This window comes from Parasteatoda tepidariorum, chromosome 4, assembly GCF_982258835.1.
Source record: "Parasteatoda tepidariorum strain Cologne lab strain chromosome 4, Ptep-v5.0, whole genome shotgun sequence".
NCBI lineage: Eukaryota > Metazoa > Arthropoda > Arachnida > Araneae > Theridiidae > Parasteatoda > Parasteatoda tepidariorum.
In genome coordinates this window covers 65,265,557-65,291,318 of record NC_141758.1, presented here as the reverse complement: position 1 = coordinate 65,291,318, position 25,762 = coordinate 65,265,557, and the positions used below count along the sequence as shown (strand labels likewise).

Sequence of the window (25,762 nt, the reverse complement as noted above, 5' to 3'; positions counted from 1 at the left end):
AAAAATATTTATGTATTCAAAAGGAAAATTAATGGGAAAGTGGTACTAATTCGTTTAGGAGAAACATAAAAAAGCAACGCCAATGATGCTTAATTAAGATAATGTATGCATATTGAAATACCGTAAGAAAATTTCATACTATCATTGACGACAATGATGCTTAATAAATGTTGGTAATGTGTATTTAGTTGAAATAAAAAAAGAAGTAATTTCTGAACTAAAAAGCAAAAATAAGGAGAAAAAAAAATACTTATTCGCAATTTGGGTAACCGTAAAAAATCTGCATATTAATATTGACACTAATGCTCAATTAATATTGATAAAGTGTATTGAAATAAAATAAAGTAAGTTATGTGCTAAAAAGTCAAGCTCCTGAAGGAAAGATTAATGGGAAATTCGTTTAAGAAAACCGTAAAACACCGCCATTCACAGCTGACGCTTAATTCATATGTATCACTGCCGGTAATATGTACTACTGGTATTATGGTAATTGGCCGATTGGTTTTGATAAGAATTTTACAACGGGTTTTCCGTAGTTTCAGAAAATATTTTTTTCAGTGGTAGTTAAGATAGTATATTAATATTTTAATGAATTAGAATTAAAAGAACTTTTTTTCACTACTACTTATAAATATTTAAATAGTAAATTAAAAGTCAGAAAGAGAAATGGTCATACTCCAAAATTCTTATGAAGTTCTAATATTTTTTTTAATGGGCTTTAGTTTGATGCCCCAAAGATATGCATAAACTCAAATGTTGAAGGGTTAGGTAATAAGTACCAAACGGCCCTTCGAAAGGGATATGTACTTGGAAAAAAATCACGTAACAGTGGTAAATTTTAACTATCATGAATTGGCCGCTAGCACTAGCATCATGCCAAGTGATGCTAAATACATTTCATCCTTTTTCCAATGGTATGAATTACAAACAACGAGTTTTGGTTACTTCAATAACGTAAAGACACCGAAGATTACAACATGTAACATTAAATTTAAAAAAATTAAATTATTTAAGCTATATTAATTGAAAAACCTAGTGGAAGAGCCAAGCAAGTGACATTTTCAGGACAAAAAAATAAGTTGTATGCGAATTATTTTATTACCAATTTATTAGAAGGTGGGACAAATAATTCTTTGCTTTATTTTACTTACCACTGCCTAATTTGAAATAAAAATCTTGCAAGCATACTAAAAACTAACATGGATTAGTTATGTTAAGATAAAAGTGAAATGAAAAATAGTTCTGTTACATTAAACATACCCATATTGAGGCAACGATTTTATGTTATTTTATCTAACTCATTAATTCCCCTAAAAATGTCATTCACCTGGTTCTTCCATCAAGCTCTTTAATCATCTGTGTCGGTATTAAACCTTTCATTTTTGAGCATGATTGCGTTGTGTTACTCAGTACCAGGGTTGGCAAGATTTTGCCGCAGGTGGAAAAAACCATGGTAAATATCGGTAAAAACCGTCCTGGTAAAAACCTATATTTTCCTAGATGAGAGGACAAAAACACATTTTTGGTGCAAAATTATTCCTAAAATTGAAATATATACTATAAATATAAATAATAACAAAAAAATTAACAAAATTATTATTCCATAATTAAATCATAATTTAATAATATATCATTTTAGTAGTTTAAAACATTATTGATTGGAAAATTTGCGATTATTCTCTTTTTTCCAGTGAAATAAACTTATTTTAAATTAATATAACTATAATTTAAAGCATAAAATATCTTTTAAGATGTGTAGTTAATTATTGTACAAATAATAATTTTTTATAATATAATAATAATAATATTATACAAATAATAATATTTATTTATTTGTAAAAAAACATTTATTTAAGGATTCTAAAATGAAAAGAGGTCAAAAACTTTCAATATTTTAAAAATTATTGCCTTTATATTAATTATTAATATGTTTAAAATAATTTTTTCATGTAATGTATCAAAATTATTATTCCTTATGATTGATTTAAATTTGTTTCAAGTATTTTGTAATAATATTTAATCAGCAATTTAGATAATTTGGTTTTTACCAGTTTTCGCCGGTTTTTGCCACTGCCCTGGCAAAAACTCCAATCCTGCTCAGTACTGATTTATTGATTCTTTTTTTTTAAATTCACCCCGTGCGAAGTACGGGTATTCAGCTAGTAATTAATAAAGCATATTGTACTCAATAAATATTATAATTTGTAAAAAAAAAAAAACGAAAATCAGAAGCAACTGCTAAAAAATCGAGTGCATCATCGCGTCAAATAGTGAAGTGAAATGCACGATTTGAATTCCATGAATCGTAATAATATCGTGTGGAATATACCGGGATTTTAAAAAATCAATTGCAGAAAAAAACGCATGGATTCGAAGCAAATCGAGCGTGTCCAAATGTGATATCTTAAATGCACGATTCGAATATCTCGTCCCACAATAATGTCATATGAAAAATATCGGGATTAAATCATGTGAAAATCAGCAGCAATAATTGCGAAAAAGTCGATCGAAAAAAAAAATAACGTTACGTTAAAAGGTAACTTATCAAGCTCAATTCTAATTTCGCGTGCCATAAATCATCTTGTATATAAATGAAAGGGATTCTAAAACAGTTCTGAACGAACTTTCTTAACTTAAGAAAGTTCGAAGCAATAACTGCCATAAGAAACACCATATGGAATTACGATGGTATAGACGCGAATCATCAAAAAGTGATTACTCAAATCCGAGATCAGTATTTTGCGTTATGTAATAATATAGGTTTTAAAAACTATAAAAAATATTAGCAGAGACTGCCCCCCCCTCGTTCAAAAAATATGATTGAAATACCACATGGATTTACGATTTAATCCAGAGCGTTGAAAAGTGTTACTCCAATGCCAGATTCGTAATTTTATGTCATAATATCATTAAAAAATATTGATTCGATTTAATTGAAAGCGAAAAAAAATAGGACAAATATACCACATGAATTTAATAATTCTTTGGTAACAAATCGGAATTTGTAAAATTTGTATTTAAGTAAAAAAAATAAAAAAATGAAAGAACACCAAACGATTACTTAAGTGCAATCGTTTTTTTAAATTACTTCTTGCATTATTAATTCATTAAGGAATGTTTCTTTGAGTCTCGTGGTGTTGAAGAACTTTTGGAAGAAAAAAGGAGTTGGTAAGAGAGGAAAAAATTTCAAGATAGGATTTTGCGAAAGTTAAGAAATTTAAATTTCAGATTACAGAATTATTCACATATTCTGAAAGAAAATTTAATTCAATTTAAAGACCAATAGAAATTATTACAATTGGAAGAAAATAATTTAATTTTTAAAATTACTGAAATTGAAAATAAATTACATAACAAATGCTTACACTTTTTAATTCTGATTAAAAAAATTCTTTATACAAATTAGGTTGCAAATATAGCAAATTCATTTTATTTGTAACAGTAAATTATTTAAATCAAAGTTGAAATTTCTTTCAAAGGGTTAATATAATAAATTCACAGAGAAAATTTAAGTTATCATTAAAAAAGAAAATTAACGGAAAAGCAAAATAACTCACTGATCTTAAATGTTATTCACTGATAAAAAGTGATATAAAAACAAAATAATCTGTGACATGATTTTTAAAAAAAATTCAACACAATTTTCATTAAAAATAATTTTTATTCCGTTTAATAAAATAAATATCTAGAATAACAATAACCACTAAGAAGAGAAACAATTAAAACATAACAAAACACAGTCACTATTTTGTTTCTTTCCTTTAAAAATTTATTAATCAAAAGACAATGCAATAGGAAAAAACCTTATCAAAATTTTTTATTAATGTTATGTACATAAAAATCAATATTTTTTTTAATTTTTATTTAATTTAGAAAAAAAGATGAATTGATAAATTTGATCACAAAAAAATATTATTAAGCAATTAACAAATTTGATCAGGAAGTGTATTCATAGACCTTAGAACTTTGATTATCTGCATCATAATAAAAGAACACAGCATCATCATAGCAGAGCATATCATAAATATAACACAATTGCCACTGGTAGCCGATTCCTTGTGAAGCGACAACAACATTATACATGTTATGATGTTCAGCGGCACTCGAAACCAATTCATTATATTTGCCCGATGGGATTCAGGTATAAATTCACTTTTAATGTACCCTATTGAGGGAAAGTAAATCCCAACAGCTATTTCAATAAGGAAAAATGAAAAATAAGCAATCATTATATTTGTATCTGCAGACTTAGTGGCTAGACTACATCCGATTTGTGAAATTGTGGCTAATATAATGGCAAGCAATAACATTTCGTATGGCTTTTTCTGAAGATATATGGACAATTGATAAAGAGAAGATCCAATCATGATGCAAACCATAAAAACAGAAAAAACAATACCTAACGGTGGGTGTTTAGAATCTAATATCGGAGTCCAAAGAAACACAAATACATACATCACACTTTCAAACAAAGATTGAACGATACCAAGCATAAGTATCAATTTGTTCTTTAAAATTACTTGTAAACCTTCTAAACATATATTTTTGGCACTTTTCTGCCTCTTTCCGTAGTTCTCACCCCAAGCTTTCGACATTACGGCACAACTCAACATAAAACACGGTATGGCAAGGATAAAAGGTGACACAGGACCGAAGTTCAGCACATCTGATGTGAAATTAGCAATGATGCCTGCGACGATGGCAAGAATGCCATTTCCAAATGTTGCTTTTGAAAATGTAATAGAGATCCACTCCTTTGGGAAATCATATACCTGTACGTGTTCGTAAACATACCAAGACTCGAAAACTGAGAAAAGCAAAGATGTAGAAATACCCCCAAGTAACCTCCCCAAAAGTAAAATATTATAATTAGGAAATATTTTAAGAAAACAACATAAAGAATAAGTGACACAAAACACCATACACATACGCTTGCGACCAAAGTAATCTGCCAACACACCTGTGCCGGTGCCAAACAAAACACTGGCAGAGAAACCCACAACATACAATGCAGCAATTTGGGTGCTCGTGAAACCATAATGGCTATAAAGTTTGTAAATGTAGGGACCTTGTAACCAATCACCAAAGAGAGCAAGAAAATACACAACATAGTATTTCCTCTGAAATTTGAGAAAATGTTCATTATTTGTAGAATGTAAATTTGATTTTGTTTTTCTCAGCACATATTGTATCATGCAGCACACAGATATTGAAATGAGTAGCAACAAATAGGTGAAGCTCGTATACCAATTATCAGATACCTAGAGGAGTAAAGAGTAAAAAAAATTTATTAGATTCAATGAAATCGTGAAGTTTTTATTTACAGTGAATGAAAAAGAGTTATTTACAAACCCTACTGGGATAAGAGTTTTGCAAAAAATCTCAGTCCATAAACATGAACAAGTTCCTCAGTCATTTACTCTAATTTACAGCCTCTTCAAACACTTAAAATTTGGAACAAAGAAAGAAGCTCTAGTTGAATGTCAATAAAGGTACATGACATAGCAGGAAAAGGTCAAGCTTATTTTAAATATTACCATAAACTGAGGAGCAAAGATAAGCAAATATAAAAAATAAAAATAAATTATTTTTGTCAAGCCCTTTCATGATTCCTCAATTCTCAACTTTCTATCTTGATTGATTTTGAGAATAAGCCCTTCAATTTTTCTGACTGATTTATAAACATTTTCAACTACTTAACAAATTAAATGTTTAATTTCAACTATTAAATGCTTAATTTAAATTAAAATTTTATAATATGGTGTAGGCCCCAAATTAAACATTTTATGAAATATTAGAAAATATTGAATATTAAAAAAAAATATTTGTCAAAGTGTAAAAATAGAGGCAAAAAAGCTTTGCCCAATAAAGGGTAAAAGCAATATCAAAAAAATAATCAATAACAATGCTTTAAAAGCATGAGGAGGAGGAGAAAAATTTGGCATTTCACAGACAATTTAGTTCTCATATTTATGATCTACCTCTGGAATACCAACTTTCTACACTTTGCTCCTATGCTCTTTCTATTATTTTAGTGCGAGCAAAGTTTTTATTTCCTTGTTTACTAAATTCGACTTAAAGTTAATTTCCACTCTGCAACAAGTGAATGATTTAAAAGTTTATATATAAAGTCACTTTCTTCCAGTTCTTTTGCAGTAGAGCACATAAAATGCTGGCAAATTAACTACATTTTTAAAAAGTTTCAAAATATAAAATATTTTGCAAAATGTGTAGTTGTTGGTAGTTTTGTGTAGTTGTTGGTAGTTTTGCTTAAAAGATATTGAATTATGTAAAAAAAATATGATCTGAAAGTTTGAATTGTGGCTGATAAAACATGGGTCAATTAATACTTATCAATAAGCATAACATCAATTAATAATTATTAATCAAACATAAATAAACATTTGTAAATCTTTAAACTCAAAAATTTAAACATGAATTGAAAATATAGTTGAAATAGATTACTTAAAATCTTAAGTAATAAAATGAAAGATTTGAAATAATAGATATGATACTGTAACTTAATGCTTTATTAAATAGTATGTAAATATATAATTATTTATATGAATTAACATAACCATATCAAACAGAAATTTAAAAAAAAAATGTATATTTTTCATTTTATAATTTAAATTCAAAATAAGTTACAGCTTAAGAAACTATTTCATTTAATTAGTTTATCAAGATAAAATTAGAAAATTGATTTATGAAAGAGAACAATAGATAGAAACATTAATAAATTTTTTAACCAATTTAGATTGTAACAATAAATTTAGTTTTGCATGCAGTAATACAGGCTAAATTTTTCTTCAAACATTGAAGTACATAATAGGACAATCCTATTTAAAAAAATATCTATATATAGTTATATCAGAACTCTTTTAAAAAGATGCAGTAAGAAAAAAAAAATTATTAATTATGAAATTGTAGTTTATAAGGAATACTTCCAGTAGTTTCAAAAGCCATCTTCTGCATTTTTAACATCACTGCAACTGTGTAGTAAATTAAACTATTGATAACAATTAGCAAGTTCTACAATAGAGAATTTATCAATCTAGCTTCAAATCTTTTATTTGAACAATCCAGTTCATAGTTTCACCATGACATCTTGACTTTTTCATTTATCAAAAATTTTGGTTGCCTTTTTTTGTTAAATTTTTTTTAAACAATTCCATTAAAAAAAAGCAGACTATAGCAGCAAGCACTATAATACACAAAAAATTAGCTCATAACTTTCAGGTTCTTAACTATCAGGAACTTAAGAACCATTTCCACTTCAGTTTAGTTGGTTTTCCTAATTTGCACCAATCAGATTTTTAAATTTCCTATGCATAATTTATATGAATTTTTAGTTTAGTGAAAATGTTATAATAAGAAATACTATTAGTATAGCAGAGATGCCAACTTGCTCCGGACATCAATTATATATTTCAAAGTGGTTGTTTATAAATTGTGATTCTTGGTCTAATAAATTCAATTTGGTAGATTTTTATCCACCACTATTTCTAAATAATTCGCAGGCTTATATAATTCACCACTTTATAGAATTTATGTCATGCTATGTCTTTTAAAGAACAAACAAATATAGTCAGATATTTGCAAAATTTACTTTACCGTTATTTTAATTATTTTGGCGTGTCCGGAGCAGTTGGCATCTCTGGTATAGCAGTGTTTTGCTAAGAAATTTTTTTCCACTTGTCCATTAATATTTAAGGAGTTAATTTTAAAATAGAGTGGTGAATTTCAAAACAGAGATTACATTTATAGATAACAGTTATTTTACAACACAGAATATAACTAACATATAAATTATTCAAAGAAAATACACTAGAATTATGGCTTCAATATTTGATCAAAAAACATCAATCCTCATTATTTTCTGTTATTTTCACTATTTACAGACTATGGTTTCTAAAGTAAACAAAAATTTATTTAACATAAATGGAATTCAAATTTTTAAGTACTTTTTTTTATTTCTACTACTTAATAGCATCTTCGAAATTCATGTTACAATTGACACCTTAATTAGTAGCAAAAAAAATGTGCCCTTCACAAAACAACCTGGAAAGATTATCCAATTCCTTCTAAGCTGATTTTTCAAATTTAATTCCATTTTGAGATGCAAATCTCTTTCAAAATCAGCTGCTCTTATTAGCAGTTATGTTAGAGCAATAAGAATTAATTTTTTTTAAATTCAGAATACATGAAAGAAGTTATTGTCCCTTCCTCTAGATCAGGGTTTCTTAACCTGTGGTTCATGAACCCCTAAGGGGTCCATGAGTCATATTTTGGGGGTCCGCTAACTAGTCCTAATTTTTAAAACGTTTGGAAGCCCCCATTGATTGTAAAGCAATCTATGGCAGCTATAATTCTGTTTGCTACGGTGTATCTTTGCGAAGCGGGATTTTCCATACTCGTGACTATAAAAACAAAACATCGAAATCGATTGAATGTTGAACACGATATGCACGTTACTTTGTCGAAAACTATCCCCCAATTCAACTTGTTAATTAAGGAAAAGCAGCAGCAACCTTCACATTAAAAATCTTAATTATCAAAATTTTGTATACTATTAAGATAATAAAATTAAATGTTTTCTAATGATGGATGGTTTTTGCAATTATTTTTTTCACAGGGGGGTGGTCCGTGACTTCTTAAAATATTTTAAAATGGGTCCATTATACCAAAAAGGTTAAGAAACACTGCTCTAGATATACTGGCAGAGTTTCCTATTTTGCACGGAGTATTTCTTCCCCAGAAATCTTTTGGAGTATAACTTAAATCTGTTGCATGAAATATGCATCCCGATGAAAGAAATATGGGTCCAGATGCATAATGACAAACTCTGAAATAGAGTGCTGCATATTTTTTTATCACAAATAGTTTATTAAAAATAACTCTAAATTGTTTGTTTTCATATAAAGAAAGAAAAGAAAGGTAATATATCTAGTCTTTGGTATTTAAAAAAATTAAACATTTTTAAGTCTTTATGTACAGTAATGATTTTAACCATTCAGATCATGCACCACTGGCTGTCTGTCCCAGAATTTGCTCAATCTCTTTCTGAGTAGTATAGGAAAATATATTTTCAGTGGACAGCACAAATGATTTTACACTGGAATTCACATCTTCAGCAACCAAAAGTTAAGTCTCTTGCTTTCTTTCAATTTTTATTATATGCAGCATAAGTGATAAGAAATTTAGTATATTTAATGTTCAGAATTTTCATAAAATTGTTGATAAGCATAACTGTAATACAAATTTTTCAGTAAATTTGGCAGTAAAATGTTCTTAACTATATATAATAAATTGATCAATAAATTACATATAATGAATCAAATTTGATTCATTTAACTTTGACACAATTTTTATTTAAATTATATAGACAGCATTGACTACATTTAAATAATTAAAGACAAAAACTAATTATCATGTTAAAATTTGTACTAAATACTTACATTTGTTATAGTATTTTCCTTAAAAGTTGTATTCATCATGATGAAGTTACAAAGATGATTACTAGGCAAAATGTTTCACATGAAATATAACCTGTAAGAATTAAGTAAAATTAATAATTGAAATTCATATTATTTTGCAAAAAAACAAAAATTTATGTAATTAGAACAAACAAAAAATGAAAAAATGTTTGATTTCACAAATTTGTTATCTTTAAAAAAACAGAATTTTCATCCTCTGAATCTATCTTTTATCTATGCACCTCGGCAAATGCAATACTTCAAAACAACTAGCACATTTTAAAATATTATGATCTTGTTTTAAATAGTAAAACCATTCGAAAACATTTATATCAATTATTACAAGCAAAAGATAATATGGGAGAACACGCTTGTTGTATCCCACATAAAAATAAAAGTAGTTTATTGTTTCATTTATGTTTTAAAAAAACTACTAAATAATTTTCAGAAGCTTTTTCTTAGTCTTCCTTTTGTTATGATCCTGATAGCAGAATTTACAAATTGAATCTGTTCCATTATCTTCACAAACCAAAATTTATCTGCAACTTCAATGTAGTTATGCAGAGATTATTATTGCAAAATTACAACTTAATCTAACATACATGCAGCAAAATTTTATAATATAAGGTGCTCAAAGTAATACATAAAAATATATGTTGCTTAAGTTTAGGTTGAATTTTATACAATGTGCCAAAAAAAAAAAAAATAGAGAAAAAAAATTCCTACACAGTTTAGCCTTTAACCAAGTAACAGAAAAAAATATTTACTTTTTTTTTTTAGTGGCATTCTCTCAATTCACCTTTTTATTTTTTATTACGAGCAAGTACAGAGACATTTTTTAAAGAAGTCCCAGCACCCTCAATTGCATGTTCACTTTAACAAAAAAAAAAAAAAAAAAAAAAATTAATGAAAAATAATTCACAGCACCCACTGCCATGCTGGAGAGTTTCTGTTACTGATTAGGGTTTTTTTTAAAGGTCTTGTTTTAGTAAAATTTAAAAAAATTTACTCATAATTTTGAGAATTTTAAATTAGTATCAAATCAAGTTTTTCAATCAGGGTCTTGTTTATTGTGACTGAACAAAAAATCTCTGTTTCTCATTTAATAAAGTAACAAGTTTATTCATTGCTATTTACAAATTCTACAACACACAGGGTGCGAATTAATGACATATAATAGTTTTTTTTTTTATTTGACAAGGGACCAATTTTAAATTAACAAATCTATTTCTAAGATAAAATATTTTGAAAAAAACTAGTTTTCATGAAAGTAAATTGTCAAGAGTTTGTTAATGTACCAAATATTCTAAACAGAATGAAGCATATTTTAGAACAGGTTTTTATTTACATTTAAACTTTATTTTTTAACAAGAAGCTCTTAAACTCCGAATTTCAATAGTAAAAGTCGAATTTTCTACATTTCACCTAAGCAAAAAATAATAATACTGATTTTTAAATATTCCAGTATAACAGATTAAAGAATTTAAACAAAAAAAAAAGGTTTTGAAAAAACAAAGTCGCTTTTTAAAAAACTTTTTTAAGATGTCCATTTTAACATTAACTGATAGAACTTTCCATTCCCTTTAAAACTTGGTCTTGTAGTGGTTCAAACCTGTCGATATATTAGATTCCAGCAGCCATCTAAAAAAGCCTTGACACAGCAGTTGCCGCAAGTGCAGATAGTTTTAGCTTTATCAAACCATTTTATTTTCTGAAGTTCATAAGCTCTTGCAAGTACCTGGAGAACTTGAACAACTTACAGGATCTATGCAAATTAGTTTCACTATTTAGGAACATCACTAAGGAAGTCGCATGGTCTTTGCAAGTTACTGCTTCTATTGCAATTGGTGGTGTTTTGCAACACTTAAAATAAAATAAGCGATAATATTCATAAAATCTTTTCTTGCAAAGTTGACGCCTGCACAACAAAAATACTTAAGGCATGATCATGAACTTTTAGTAGCACATTTTGCAGTTAAGTTCTCAAGCTCAACAATTTCAATATCTTACTGACCATAAGCAACTTCTGCTTTTCAGAATACACCTGAAAATGCTCCCCCAACAATCATAACATTTCAGATATTGTTCAAGTTTTTATAAAAATAAATTAACATACACCAGGGGTAATTGTGAGCCCAGCTCAAAAATCCTAAAAATTTCCTGAGTAAAATCATTAATGACGCATTTAAAAAAATCATTGATATTTTCACAGCGTGAAATTCTAAAGAAATTATATGGAATTATATTTGCTTTTAGCTCTAATCACATTTATTATTCTACCAGAAAAATTTTTTACAAATGAAAGAGATGCAAAGTATAAATTCTAGTTCTAATATTTTTAAATAAAATATACAAGAATTTTTATACATAAATGTGATCGATGGTTTCTGCAAACGTCTGGACTTTGGATTTCCGGATCGCGGTTAGTGAAAAATCTGGACATCAGGATTTTTTCCGGAGTACAATCATCTCTGATACACTCAAAATGTCTAAATTTTTTAAATAGTTTCAAGTAGAACATAATTTGAAGTAGAACACAATTTTTTTCAGACACATTGCAAGGGAAATGTGCCAACAAGGTATTGTGTTTTACACATACCTTGCAACAAAATGCACCGCAACATGCCGCAAATGAAAAAGATAATAACTTACACTAGGATGTAAACTTTCCAATAACTTACAATGTTTATATAAACAAAATATTTTAGAAACCCTTAGTTTCTGTATAATATTAGTAATATGTAATTTATTAATAGTCACCTTTCAATGTGTAAGGGGATGGCATAACTGATAATAGTGAGAGCATATATAAATAAAAAAGAATAACGATACAATTTTTAAGTCAAATAATGGAAAAAGGTTATAAACAGCAGACATTGTTAGTACAAATATAAATAGATATATCAAATTATTAAGTCACATAACGCTTAGTGCCTTTTTAAACTAATTTAATGATAAATACAAAAATATTTTTAAGAATTGAAGTAACAGAATCAAGAATCAAAATCAATCACCTATCAAATTGGAGCAAAGTTAACTAATCAAACACCGTATTACACTACGCATTTATTGAACAATAAAATAAATTTGTTAATATTACACATGCATCAGACAAATATTTCAAACAATTTAAATGTAAATAACCTTATTTAGAATGATAGGTAACTGAGTCAACACTGGGCAAATTTACATTTACATTTTCCATGCTAGAAAAATATAAGCCATAAAGTTTTCATAAATCATCGATTCCTATATAGACGGCCAGGAAGGGCATTCATGCTGCATTTGAATTATTGCAGAGCAATTGAATAAGAACATTTCCGGCATCATTTATAGAAATGTTAATACTCGTTGGTTAATGCAGACTACTCATAACAAACATAAAGAACTTCCATTTTCAAAATGTCAATAAAGTTTCTTCACTTCATACTTATGCCCATAATTTTTTTTAACGAAAAATATTCAAAAGCAGCGAATTTTTACAAATTGAAATAATGAATAATTTCAATGAATTAATTCAATAATTTCAAGGAATATCAAATTTTTCAATGTTATTTAACAAATACCGGAAAAGAAGAAAACGAGGACTGAACGGAAGTATAAGAAGTGACAGAAGTATGTAGTCGGAAACGTTTCTAATAAACAAACATAACATTAGAGAGAAAAGAAAATTGCAAAATCAATTAGTTATTAGTTTTATATCTTACAAAATTGACTGTTTGTTACATTTTATGGAAATAACAGGAATTGGTTGAAAAACAGACAATTCTATTGTCTAATACTGTTAAATTTTAAATATGAAACTTTCATTATATTGCCTTTTAATTTTCTTGATGCTTTCCCAGAAGACCTTTGCAAATTTTTATGAAGCTAACTGCTCTAATTTATTAATGGGACAGTATCCTTTTATGGGTATATCCATATACAATTACTGCATAATTTTTATAGTGTTGTGATTTAAGCAATATGTTAACCAAAAAATTTTTTTTTAACTAATACACTACTTTGTCAAGTTGGCTTAGCAATGTATGAATGATACATTACCGCTTCATTTCATTTCTTTTATAAATTACAATTCTGCAAGTAATGTATTCAGCTTCGTATTTCCGTATCGTGATCTGTGGCAGAATTATCGCCAAGTCTTGGAAACTTCCGGGCAGTGGCCCGCGAGAAACTAAAAAAAAACATCACAGAAAGGGACCAACTTGAAAGGTATAACTCGTAGCCACCCCCGGGAAAACATCTACATATTTTTTTTAAAAAAATTTGCAAGTTTAAAATTTATTTAGCACCTTGGCGATTGTAGTTGGCGTTACAGATCACGATACGGAAATATTCCATGCTTGGGGCATGTAATAATTTACATGGCAAAAAGCATCTGGTTCAAAACTATTTTATGATTTACATGTCGCATTCCGCTATCATGCTATTCTAGTTCACCAGAATAGCAATTTATCTTATTTCTTCTGAATTTTCTTGCTTTCTTTGTGCAATAAGATGTTTAAAACAGTGTTTTAGATTTCAATAACTTTAATCTTTTGCAACTGGTCCTAAAATTGTGAAATTATATTTCCTCTATCACAGAGAAATGTTAAGTATGTATAATAGGTTTAAATATTTTTAGAGATAACCAATATTCTTATCAATTTTTTTTTCTAAATAACTGAAATTTAACGTAAGATTTGTAAATTTATTTGACCACTGTTCGTTAGTTAAATTAATTTTAATAAAATTGCAGGGTGGTCACAAAAGTTTGTAGCAGAATTGAAGCCGTCATTGAAACCTGGGATAATATTGAAGCTAATGTTCTCAAGGATTTATTTAATGATACACAGCGTTCATATATTACAGATCATGTATAAACATGGTGAATATATAGGCTTTTAACATTAAACATACCATGACCAGTCAAAAGACCAGTTACAGTGAAACCTGCCAAGTTGACCCCCCTTGTAAGTTGGGCACCTGCATAAGTTGACCTCAATTATCAAGAACGGAATTTTTCCTATATAATACAGTACAGAATCCGTTATCCGGAAATCAGAAAACCGGAACGAAATTCGATAAATTTTCCCACCATTTTTAAAAAAAAATTTTTTTTTTCCTCATAAGATTTTAGGATTTTTCTTTCTTTTTTGAAAGATGTTAACCTTACCATCATTTTGTAAATAATCATTAGTGTATTACTCCATCGTTTTTTCTTCTTTTTAAGATTATTTCCAAAAAAAAAATTTTTTTAGTTGGATTTAACAATAAAAAAAACGGCTTTTTGTAGCGATTCAGAAAACCAGAAAAATCAGTTATCTGGAATAGCGATAGTCCCGATCGTTCCGGATAATCGGTTCCCTACTGTATAAAGAAGCAAAACCTTTGTAACTTGACCACCTGTCTATCTTGTATGTTGACCACTGAAATAAGTCAATTTTGTCTTGGAGTATTATGAAATTCTATTCTAGAACCCTCATAAGTTGACCAGAAAAAAAATTCAGAAAATTTTGTCATTTTGGCAATGTATGTTAAAATTTCACTTATTTGGTGAAATAGCGTAAAAAGCTAATCTAAACCCTTTTGTGAGTTGACCCTAAGGGGAAACTGTGAGGGGTCAGCTTTTTACCATTTCTCCCATCCGTTCATTGAAAACAGGTGTGTTAGTTGAAAAGTTGCTCTTGTTGCAATAGTGAGCATTTGAATAAATGAATTCTCTGAAATATGCTTTGATCCTTTATTTATGGTCTTTGATCTTTAAGTGTAGTAAATAAATTTTAAAGTGTTCAAATAATTTTATTTTGTTAAAGTTTTCAAATTACATGTTTTCGTGTTCTGATATTTTAAGAAATTATATTTATTAAACACTTCACATGCATAACTAACGAAATAATTTTTTTTTTAAAAAAATTAGTTAAATATTAGAATTATATGTATCAAATTGAAGTTCATTCAGGTTTAAACACATTTCTTAACATATTCATTTGCATATTTTCTGAATAAAATGTTTAAGTCAATTAAAAAAAAAAATTAAATATATAGCAACTTGATATAGGAAACGAAAAAGTAAACAATGACCCACCCCCTCTATAAGTTGACCACTAAAACAATGCACCACAAGTGGTCAACTTACACAAGTTTTACTGTATATACACTGTATTGTATTACATTATGATGTGTTGGTATGTTAAATGTTAACAATAGTAACTTTATTTCGGCAGAATACTATTTTTCCACTTTTTTTTAAAGTTAATTAATTCTTTTTCATGCCCAGGTTGGGTAGGAATTAAGTTACTCTTCGTAAATATGTTTTTGGATATAGACTCTCTTAATATATATATTTGATTCTTATTGGGGTTTTTTTTTGTGTCCAGTTATGGCATAAGATCGAGCTGACTTTATTTCAGTGACACTATACATCCAGGTTTCTCTTATTCATCTGGGAGTTATTTAATCTTTATGCATGCCAAACATGTTTTTTCTACTGTTAAAAATCCTTACATCTCCATTTTATAAAATTATTCTTAATAAAATTTTGATGCCAGAGTATGGTTTGATTAGAGTAGCTTTATAAAAAAGTTAAAACTAATGGTGTCATTTTTTTTTAGACTCAGAAATATAATGTTTAGAATTTTTATAAATTTTTCTCTAAAGTTGAAGCAATAAAGTGATTATAGCTGATTTATGTAATGTTTAAATAGTCTTCGAACTATACTAATGCAGAAGAAAAATAGTCATGAAAGTTAAATTTTATATTTCACTCAGCAAGAAAATTTGTTCTGCTATAAACTAATTTTTCATTTAAGAAATTATAGTTTTTCTAGATATTTTATATAGATGGTGTTTTCTACTCTAGAAAGCACTGTAGACTTTACTTATTACTGCCCAAATCTGCGGTTACCGTATTCCATGTATTTTGAGGACATTTGGCTCAACATGTTCACTATGTTAACAGTGAATAAGTAAATTACGCAAAGACGTTAAATGGGAAAAAACAGTAAATGCAAGTTATAGAATAATAAACATAAATAGTGTAAAGAGAGTAAACATGTAGTTTGAGAAGCAATAAAAACTTAAAATTAATATTAGAATAAGAATTGTTATTAAACACTTTTCAACAGTATACCAACTTTGAAATTTAAAAAAAAATTTGTGTTGCAAAATAAACTTGTCTCCATCTAACATATATACGGTGCACTGCTTGAAACAAAAACAAATAGTAATAAACAAATCAAAAGAAACCAAAAAAGCGAGTTGTTTCTAAATATAGCAATCATGCTGGCTTTTTAAACAATATTCTATAACTAAAACAAATTTTCACTTCAAATTCACCAGAACTACTTAATTTCATTAATATCTTATGACATACAGAAGATTTGAGCTCTGAAATTATATTATTTATTTCTTTTATTGACAACAAAATTTAAATACTTGAAAATGTCCCATGCAGGAAATAAATTTCCTGATAGAAATTCGTGAAGATAAAGAACTTGAGATTTGTTTTTGCTTACATTTGTACTGAAAAAACCATCCATTCAGTATAATTCATATTGTTGTGCTGTCACTTTTGCATATATTTTCTTTAATTTTATCAGATACCTTTGTCTTCCACCAGATATTGATCCTAAAACCCAACAACCATGGTCATGTCAGAAAAATAATTTGGCAAAAGGTATGTATATTTAAGTCGATTATTTTTATTGTAGTTATAAATGTAATGTAAAAGTTATTATATGTTATCAAATGTTCATATTTTTGTTCATCTCACTGTTTTTTATTACCATTTTAAATCCTACATCTGCCTTTTGCTTTAATTAGCATTGTGTACATTTTTATTTTTTTCATATTCTTTTAAAGGTAGTACAACTTGGTTGATAGTTCAACATAAATGTTTCAATATTAATTTGTTTATACAGTCAAACCTTAAAATCCTTAACTCGATGGTTGGCACTAAAAATTTTGTAATACCAAAAATCAAGTATTTTAATTGAATATCAGATATTTTTAAAATTCAGTCAAACTAATAACTGTATTGGCTTCTTAAAAGTTGGTATGGCATGCATTTTCTTCAAAATGCCGCTAATTCGACTGATGTAAATATGTTAAGTTCTTCATGTAATTTTATGTATGTTTTGCTGAAATTCTTTGCTTTCATCATCTTCCGCTTCTAATATATCTTCGGATGCTTAGAATCTCTTTTCATATTTTTGAATGAGACTGCAATTTATAACTGTATTTTAAGTAAATTGAAAAATATTTATGCAGATAATTAATTCCATATTACCTTTTAAGTTCTATCAAAGTGACTGCTTTATTAATTTTCTAAGTTCAATAGAATCCCATATGCATAAAGATTTTCAGTCCTGGTAACTACTTTTCGAGAAAGTTATAAAGAAAACTGTTTTCTGCTTTTCCTATGAGAGCAAAAACTTGGAATAAGAAATTACAACTATGGTGTAATGTCTAGATCATAATTATATATAGAATTTTTGCCCAACTAGAAAAAGTGGAAACTAGTGTTCTTGACAAATAGTTAATAGTACTGAAGCATAGAGCAATTTAATTATCTGATTTTAAATTAAACTAAAAGTATTTTTTGTCCTTATTCATTGAAGTTTTATATTTTCAGTTTTGTGCCGGCCAGCTCAAGGAATAAAATGCAGAAATGGTACAGGTTTAAATCAAACAATGTTTGAAAGAGATATAGAGTGTCAATATACGTAAGTTTAAAAAAAATAAATTATTTTTTGGAATTGATTTGTAGTTTTGTAAAACTATAAATTAAAAGTATTGTTTTTAAATGACATGAAATTTCATTAAGCTGTAAAACCTTGATAAACAGTATAAGTTGTATCCTTGTCTTCTGGATTGAGTTCAAAATTGCAAGTCTATGTAGTACACTAGTAGTCGTAAACCCAAAAATTGGGTCGGCTGTTCAACGACGGTTATAAAATAAAATAGTTTTACTGTGTCATGGTGAACTTATAAGTATTAAAGAGGGAACCTGAGAACCTTAAAAAATATATATTGGATGATTATCAAAGAACTTTGCTAACATATGAGCCCTTGGCTAACTTACTGTTCGAGAGAAGGAATATATATATATAAACAGCATCATAGTAAAATCTTGAAATGGATTTGGAGCAATATTTTTAGCACGAAAAATGGCAGTGTTCAGCAGTTATGAAAAAAAAGTAGTCTATAAATTTTGAACATGCTTGTATTGAATTTGTATGCTGCATCTTTCTGTGTTAAAGATATCTTTCCAACTCCATTTTTAAGTTTTTAACTGAGAAGATGATGCTACAATGAGAAAAACGAGATGTTGCTGCATAAAAATTTCATAATTCTATCTCTGTAACCATGGCCATGAAAGCGGCACGATCCTTTTTACGAAATTCTAGAGCTCATACTTTTATCCAAAAAAAAAATATTTAAATGGTTTGCTTCCGTGAAGGTCATGTGTTGGTAAGGCAAATCATTTTTTTTATCTCCCTGTATTTATAATTGAGATAAATAGTATAAAGTGGAGAAAAAAATATTAAAATTTTTAGTATTGTAAGTTATGTTGATTTTTAGTACGCACTAAGCAAGCACAATGCCAGTAGGATTTACTATTTTGAAAACTATAGTTTTATCTAATAGATATACTTGATGCCTTGATAATGTTATTTCTTTTTAATTTTCTTTCCTTTTCAGAAATGGTTATTCATATGAAACAGCGTTATTATTGTCACTCTTCTTGGGAATGTTTGGATTTGATAGGTTTTACCTTGGATATTACGCTATTGGTGAGTCCTGATATTTAATATCCAATTGGATTATGTAATTTCTAGCAATTTGTATTAAATTGAAGAAACTGATTATCTTTATCTAATTAAAAACAAACATTTATTAAAATTGTGCTATTAGTTGTAATTTATCCAAATATTGTTGTTTTACTTAATTTGAATAAGTTGTTAAAATAAGATTTATAATTTTGGCTTAAAATGTTTTTTAATTCAAATTATTTAATGTGTGATGTAGATGATTAGAAAATTTGTCAGCCTTTAATTGTTTTTTAACAGAATACATCCTGCTTGCTTTCACTGATAATGAGTTACAAATTTTGTTCTTAAAGCAACATTTTAGTGAAAACATTACATATAACAAAATATATTTTCAGGATTAGCTAAGCTGTGTACTCTTGGTTTTATGTTTCTGGGACAATTAGTGGACATTATATTGATTGCACTGCAAGTAAGTAAATTGTTTTAAAACTCTAGTGAAACTTTTATTTCTAGTCATTTAAGTTATGTTTTTTAAAGTTCTTGATCTTTTTTTGCAAATTAGTGTCCTTTATAACAAACTATTTAGATCCTATTATTAAAAAAATATATATGTTCGACTCATGTGCTTAAAATTTCTGTTCTTTTGGGGGGGAAAAATAGAATCAATTCCAAAATGAACACAATAAACTTAAGCTTTGTAGTATAAATAAGAATGTAAATTTCATGTAAACTTCAAACTAGCAGTACAAAAATGCATTGCGTAAATAAACAAATTGCAATTGTATGTAAGCTGATGTATTACCTGGTCAAAAAACAAGTATTTTTTATCATCCAAAAAACCAAATTTACCAAAAAAATTAATAATATATATATAGTTCGATGAGAAGAATATTTTATTATAAAGAAATTTTTTGGAGGGTATTAAAAGCATAGGAATAAAGAAATATATTATGTATTTAAGCTTTAACATGAAATTTTTTTGATCCATTTAACAATCAATAATGTAATTAACGTTTTTCCACAGAGTAGTTTTCTGGATGTCATAAAGCTCTTAATTGTAGCATCCATTGCATTCTACTTTGCAACCAAAAAATTTCAATTACCTCATAAGTAATTTAAAACAATTTTAATCAAGATTTTATTTTCACTCGAGTGGAAATCAAAATTTAATTTTACATTTTCGATAAATATAACAATCTAAAGTTGTTTTTAAGATTTTATTTGTATAAACATAGAAACTGTTATCTTTATTTTAAATGTTCTCATTTCTAAAAAGAATTCCCTATGCATACTAACTGCTGGTAATTTTTTAGGTTGTTGGACCAGCAGATGGCTCTCATTACATTATTAGTTACTTTGGACCAAAGCTTACTATTCTCAAAAGAGACAATGAAACTTTTGTAATGCCACAAGACGATTGGTGACTGTGTTGTTTCATTATGATATTAATGAAGAATACTGTTTGTAATCTTTTTTTCTTTGTAAATAAATTTAGTTTTTTTATAAGCTGTATTTTGATTACAATATAAGTAATAATATACATCTCATTTTATTGTTTATAAAATAATTGTTTTTCACATTTATTGAAAAAAAATGTCAAATCTATAGAATTAAAATGCTCAACTGCATGTATTTAGTCATCTCAATATTTTTAATAATAAGACTTTCATTAAAAATAATAACTAAGTATCTGTTTTCTGCTAGTATTTTCACTTTAATTAACTGCATTTTAATAATTCACTTTAATCAACAAGCATTTTTCATGGACAAGTATTCAGAATTTCCGATTTTGATCAAATCTTCTTGTACTTATTATATCTTTGTATATTGTATAAAATTGTTTGTCTTAACAATGACAAAAAAGTACTGTAATACCCAGTTTACCATGGGACAATGACATGATTTTCATGTAAACTTTTTGTGCACCTATTTCATACAATTTACTTAAATAACTGATATGAGCTAGTATTTTTGAATGTGGAATAAGTTCATTTCTAATAAAAAATAAAGCAACTTTCTATTTGCTCTCTTAAAATGTTCTTCAAAAATAATCGCTCGTTTGGTAACACTGGCTGAGAATAAATGCCAATGCAAACATGCACTTAGTGAATTTGCTATCCCTCACTGTAATTGACTTGATTTTGTTCAGTATTCTTTTGCAAGTCCTACTGTTTGTTTTTGTTTCTTATACCAATCAAACGTAGCATGCATACTGTTCAAATATAAATTTTATTAAAACAAATAATTAAAAAGAATAAATTAAAAGACCTCTGCAATATTATCACGTTCCTACTGTGAACATCAAGACCTAATTTAGAGAGTACGGTGTGCAGAATAATAATAAAATAAAAAACGAACAACTCTGAATAACTTTTGATCTAATGATTAATTGAATCATGTTCTAGGACTTTAATCTGAATGTTTTGAAGGGGGGGGGGGGGGACCTCAAATATGGCAATTTATTAGAGCAGACGATATTTCAAGTTACGAAATCAGGCACAAAAATGAACTTTCTCTGAATAAACAGACCTTTTCTTGGCGGATGCAGATATCTGACCTTCAAATTATAAAGGGCTGTCACAATCTGAGAAGTATGGCCCTAGAGTTTGGTCAGGAGAGTGGTATAAAGTTTAAACCACTTCATGCTAATTTTGCATAAATTGTTCTAATTTTTAATCATTTATTTTTTCATTAAATGATAGTTGAAAAATTTTTGAATTGTAAGGTACAGAATTTTTTACATCACTTTAAAGAATGTGACGCCCGGTGGCTGAGCGGTAGCGCTTCGCGCTGTCGTGCCACAGGTCCCTGGTTCGATCCTCGGGCCGGGCAAGGTTGACTCAGCCTTTCATCCCTTCAGCCGGTCGATAAATGAGTACCAAGCATGCTTGGGAACTAAACACTGGGGTTCCGCGTTCAGTTGACCACCTGATCGGGGCATCTGCTCCTGCACCCCAGAGCCCAAGAAAACTGAGATGGGCACAGTAGGCCTTGGCCCTCTACGGGCTGTCGTGCCACTGAGTTTAGTTTAAAGAATGTAATTTTTAATAGCGAGATACAAAGTTTGAACGAATAGTGTCTTAATAAAACAGAGTTTAAAATTTGATGTGTGATTTTTAAACCACATGAACACGAATCACGACGGTTTATTTTAAAATTGCACGAATCTACTATGTGATTTTTTTAAAATCTTATGAATACAAATCACGATATTTAATTTTAAAATTATGTGAATACAGTGTTACTTGTATATAAAAAGCAATTCAAGATCAATTTGAAATATGTTAATTTGTAAATCAGGTAAATAAAATTTAAAAAAACTGCAGCAATGAGTAGTTAATTACAATGTGAATCGTAAAGCTCCAAAGAGAATCAGAATAACTAAATTTTGCCTATTGGCGACAAATGATAACAATAAATAATTTCCATATTAATAAAATAAAAATGAGTAGTTAAGTATTAAAGACAATTAAGTCAACATAACAAACGATTTTAGAACTCAGAGCAACATGACATATAAGTTTCAAATTGTTAGCATATAACTTCTTGGGTGAAATTTTTTTTTAAATGTTGCTAAAAATTTGATAAGTATTAATTCTATAGCTTTAATGCTTATAATTTTTCTCCTAGTATTAAAAGTGTTTCTTGCAAAAGATCTATTTATAATTTAGCTAAAATATAATTTGATCATATTTCGTTTAAGTTGGCTAAACACATTTCCCTCCTAATATGATTTAGAGTGAAAACAGCAGAAGAAAGATCAATTGCTTGCAGCAAGGATAATGCAGCTGCAACAAAGTGTGCTTCTTAAACTTACGACATTTAGTGACCCCATATTTTAAACTTTCTTGCAACATTTTGCGCCAAACTGTGAAAGTATCTAACAAAATCAAAACTAACTTTGAAAATTTAACTCTGTAAAATCTACACAATGTTCTCCATTGTGTGGAGATTGTGATGCGTGGTTCAACCCCTTTATTTATTTACGTCTTCATCTATGTTTTGGTTGAAAACAGGTACGATTATGTTCCGTATCAGAATCTGGCAGTTTTTGGAAATATTAGTTTTATTTGCATTTTAGAAAAACAAAAATTTTGCATCCTCAATAAAGATCTTTTTTTTTTCTTCCGCTAAAGCAATTTTCTGGATACAGCAATCAACAGAGTTCAATGTAATGAAAGACTTTTTGCGAACATGCGTGCTTTCTGCACGCATTGAGTAACTTTTGTAACAACTACTGTTTCCATCCCTTCACCGCCACTCATTTTGGCAAAATTCGTTCGAAAAATTACTGATTTTTTTTATTAAAAAATAAATTTTTTGAACTCTATGTTGATTCAGACCAAAGAGATGAGTTTGGTAAAACACTGAAAATAAACATTTTAAGATTTTATGTGCAAAACTCATTTTATGTAATTTTGAGTAAATATGAATCTCAATATGTGATTTTTAAATCACGTGAATACGAATCTATGCATTTAAGCTTAAAATTGCATAAATACGAATCTCAATATTTAATTATAAACTGCTATAATATGAACAATATTTTATTAAAATTTCTACTTTTGTGTTAACTTAGGAAATAAAACTTTTAAAAATAGTACACTAAGTTTAGAAATCAACTTTATTTTACACCACATTAAATATTATTACCAAAAAACTAGTTTTAATGACATAAAAATTAAATAGAATAAAAATATATCATTAATATTTAAATAATATTTTGAAGGAAGAAAAAAAAACTACAGAAAAACGATATTTATGGTGTCAACTAGCGACAAAATTATCCTTAGAAAAATTTTGCCAACAAATAATATTTCTATATTTATTACACTAATAAAACTACTTAAAACACTTAAGAATTTAAAAACTTTAGAAATAATTGAACATATATCAAGAAAAAACTTGAACACATTGTTTCGAAATATATTTGTAACTCATTAGTTTTAGAAAGTTTTTGGAAATTATATTTGGAAATAAAAAGCACTCATTTAAAATAATAAATTATATAATAACTATTATATAATAGTATATTGAGCAAAATTTTAAAAAATGAATATTAATACGTAAGGCTATATGTAGCAAAAAAAATTTTTATTCACTTCCAAATAATAACCAAACAAGATTAACTCTAGATTGTTTAATATATCTCACATAATATGTATCATCACCCTTAAGTTAATAAAATAAAAAAATAGTTACAAATGTTGTCACCACAGAGGAAAAAAAAACAAAGAAAAAACCTTCTCTAATTTACAAAAAGACATACCACTGCCCAATTTACAATAAATTTTAAAAACCTGTATAATTACTAGTCTAGGATTGCCTTGAACTTGTTTTAATGTATTGTTTACTCGAAAGGTAGTAGTCACCCCAGGACAAACCTCTACTTTTATAATATAAACATATGCAAATTTAAAACCTAGTCCGGGCATCCCTGGTGTTAGTAGGTGCAACATGGAAATATCCCCATTTTCCCACTCAGAATAGAAAATAAGCTAACATTTAAGCAAATGTTGATAGTCCAATAAACTTGTATTGTCTGCATAATCCTGCTAATTTTCATCCCAGAATTAAATTATATTTAAAAATATAAATATCACAAAGGGTAAACATATGCTTGAGGTTGGAAATATCAAACACAAAGGGTAAAATTAGTTAACATATTACTATAAAGCTAAATCCTTTTATGGAACAATCAAGCATTAAATAGACAATTAAATTAACATTGATTTACACAAATATCAATAACTGATGCATGTAAATATGGCAAAATGCTTCTTTATTTAACACAATATGAGAATAGAAGGTGAAAACAGAATAACAATTACTTATTAGTATATCTATGTATAAAAGTCTTAAGCACTTTTATTGTTCGTTTATGCCAATTTTAATTGGAAAGAAATTGGAAATAAATGATTATGTAGAATGATAGATAATACATGAATTGTTGTCAATTAACGTCTTCCTCTACCTCGACCACGTCCTCTAGCTCTACCACGACCTCGTCCTCTACCTCTTCCTACAGCTGCTTCCTTTTTCTTAGCTTTGGCTTTCGGTGTGTCATCAACCAGTAAGGTTTCTAAAGACAAACTATCAGGTAAAATATAATATCGAATGTTGTTTCCACGTATGCTAAGAGTCTCCAGTTGGACAGGATCTCTGTTTTTTACAGTCATCTTTACAGCTTTCAAATGCGTGTTCATCGCAACATCAACACCAGTGATTGTGCCGTGTACTTGTGTTCCATTTTTCAATTCTATAGTCACTGTTTCATGACTAAGCTTCATGAGAAAACGCACTAATTTCATCTTTAATATTATAGGATGCTATATAATATTGTTTACATGTAATAAGTAACAATATAGTAAAGAATCATAAATACCGGTGATCAAAATCAAATGGTACAAACCACGGTTACAGTATTTCTATTATATTTTCGCTTTATAGTCTGAAGTTTGTTTTGTAGCTTACTAGTTGGGTCATTTTTTTTTATTCAGAATAAAATCTAGAAGTTCGCCGTATCTAAAT

The 25,762-nt window shown here is 28.0% G+C and overlaps 3 protein-coding genes across 4 annotated transcripts; 1 reads left to right on the top strand and 2 right to left on the bottom strand.

Moving 5' to 3' along the window:
- Positions 1-3,641: 3,641 nt before the first annotated feature.
- LOC107441098 (solute carrier family 61 member 1) lies at positions 3,642-12,895 on the bottom strand. 2 transcript variants are annotated; one of them, XM_016054245.4, is made up of 3 exons: positions 12,621-12,895; positions 9,459-9,549; positions 3,642-5,261 (listed from the first exon to the last, which is right to left on the bottom strand). In XM_016054245.4, the coding sequence occupies exons 2-3, from the start codon at positions 9,495-9,497 to the stop codon at positions 3,924-3,926; spliced, it is 1,377 nt and encodes a 458-aa protein (XP_015909731.1). In that variant the 5' UTR covers positions 9,498-9,549; positions 12,621-12,895; the 3' UTR covers positions 3,642-3,923. The 2 variants fall into 2 exon arrangements, with proteins under 2 accessions (XP_015909731.1, XP_015909732.1); XM_016054246.3 differs by having other exon boundaries at positions 12,491-12,883.
- A 178-nt stretch (positions 12,896-13,073) lies between these two features.
- bisc (TM2 domain-containing protein 1 biscotti) lies at positions 13,074-20,737 on the top strand. The gene is made up of 6 exons (XM_016054247.4): positions 13,074-13,374; positions 17,057-17,133; positions 18,091-18,181; positions 19,161-19,252; positions 19,627-19,700; positions 20,545-20,737. The coding sequence occupies exons 1-6, from the start codon at positions 13,274-13,276 to the stop codon at positions 20,653-20,655; spliced, it is 546 nt and encodes a 181-aa protein (XP_015909733.1). The 5' UTR covers positions 13,074-13,273; the 3' UTR covers positions 20,656-20,737.
- A 4,259-nt stretch (positions 20,738-24,996) lies between these two features.
- Positions 24,997-25,659, bottom strand: SmD1 (small ribonucleoprotein particle protein SmD1). Its single transcript, XM_016054250.4, has one exon. The coding sequence runs from the start codon at positions 25,540-25,542 to the stop codon at positions 25,189-25,191; it is 354 nt and encodes a 117-aa protein (XP_015909736.1). The 5' UTR covers positions 25,543-25,659; the 3' UTR covers positions 24,997-25,188.
- Positions 25,660-25,762: the final 103 nt, after the last annotated feature.

Coding starts and splice junctions, on each gene's coding strand:
- LOC107441098 (XM_016054245.4), bottom strand. CDS start 9,497: ATGATGAATACAACTTTTAAGGAAAATACTATAACAAAT. Junction 5,262..9,458: donor AGGAAAATACTATAACAAAT/GTAAGTATTTAG, acceptor TTACTCCTCTAG/GTATCTGATAATTGGTATAC.
- bisc (XM_016054247.4), top strand. CDS start 13,274: ATGAAACTTTCATTATATTGCCTTTTAATTTTCTTGATGCTTTCCCAG. Junction 18,182..19,160: donor GATATAGAGTGTCAATATAC/GTAAGTTTAAAA, acceptor TTTCCTTTTCAG/AAATGGTTATTCATATGAAA. Junction 19,701..20,544: donor TTATATTGATTGCACTGCAA/GTAAGTAAATTG, acceptor GTAATTTTTTAG/GTTGTTGGACCAGCAGATGG.
- SmD1 (XM_016054250.4), bottom strand. CDS start 25,542: ATGAAATTAGTGCGTTTTCTCATGAAGCTTAGTCATGAAACAGTGACT.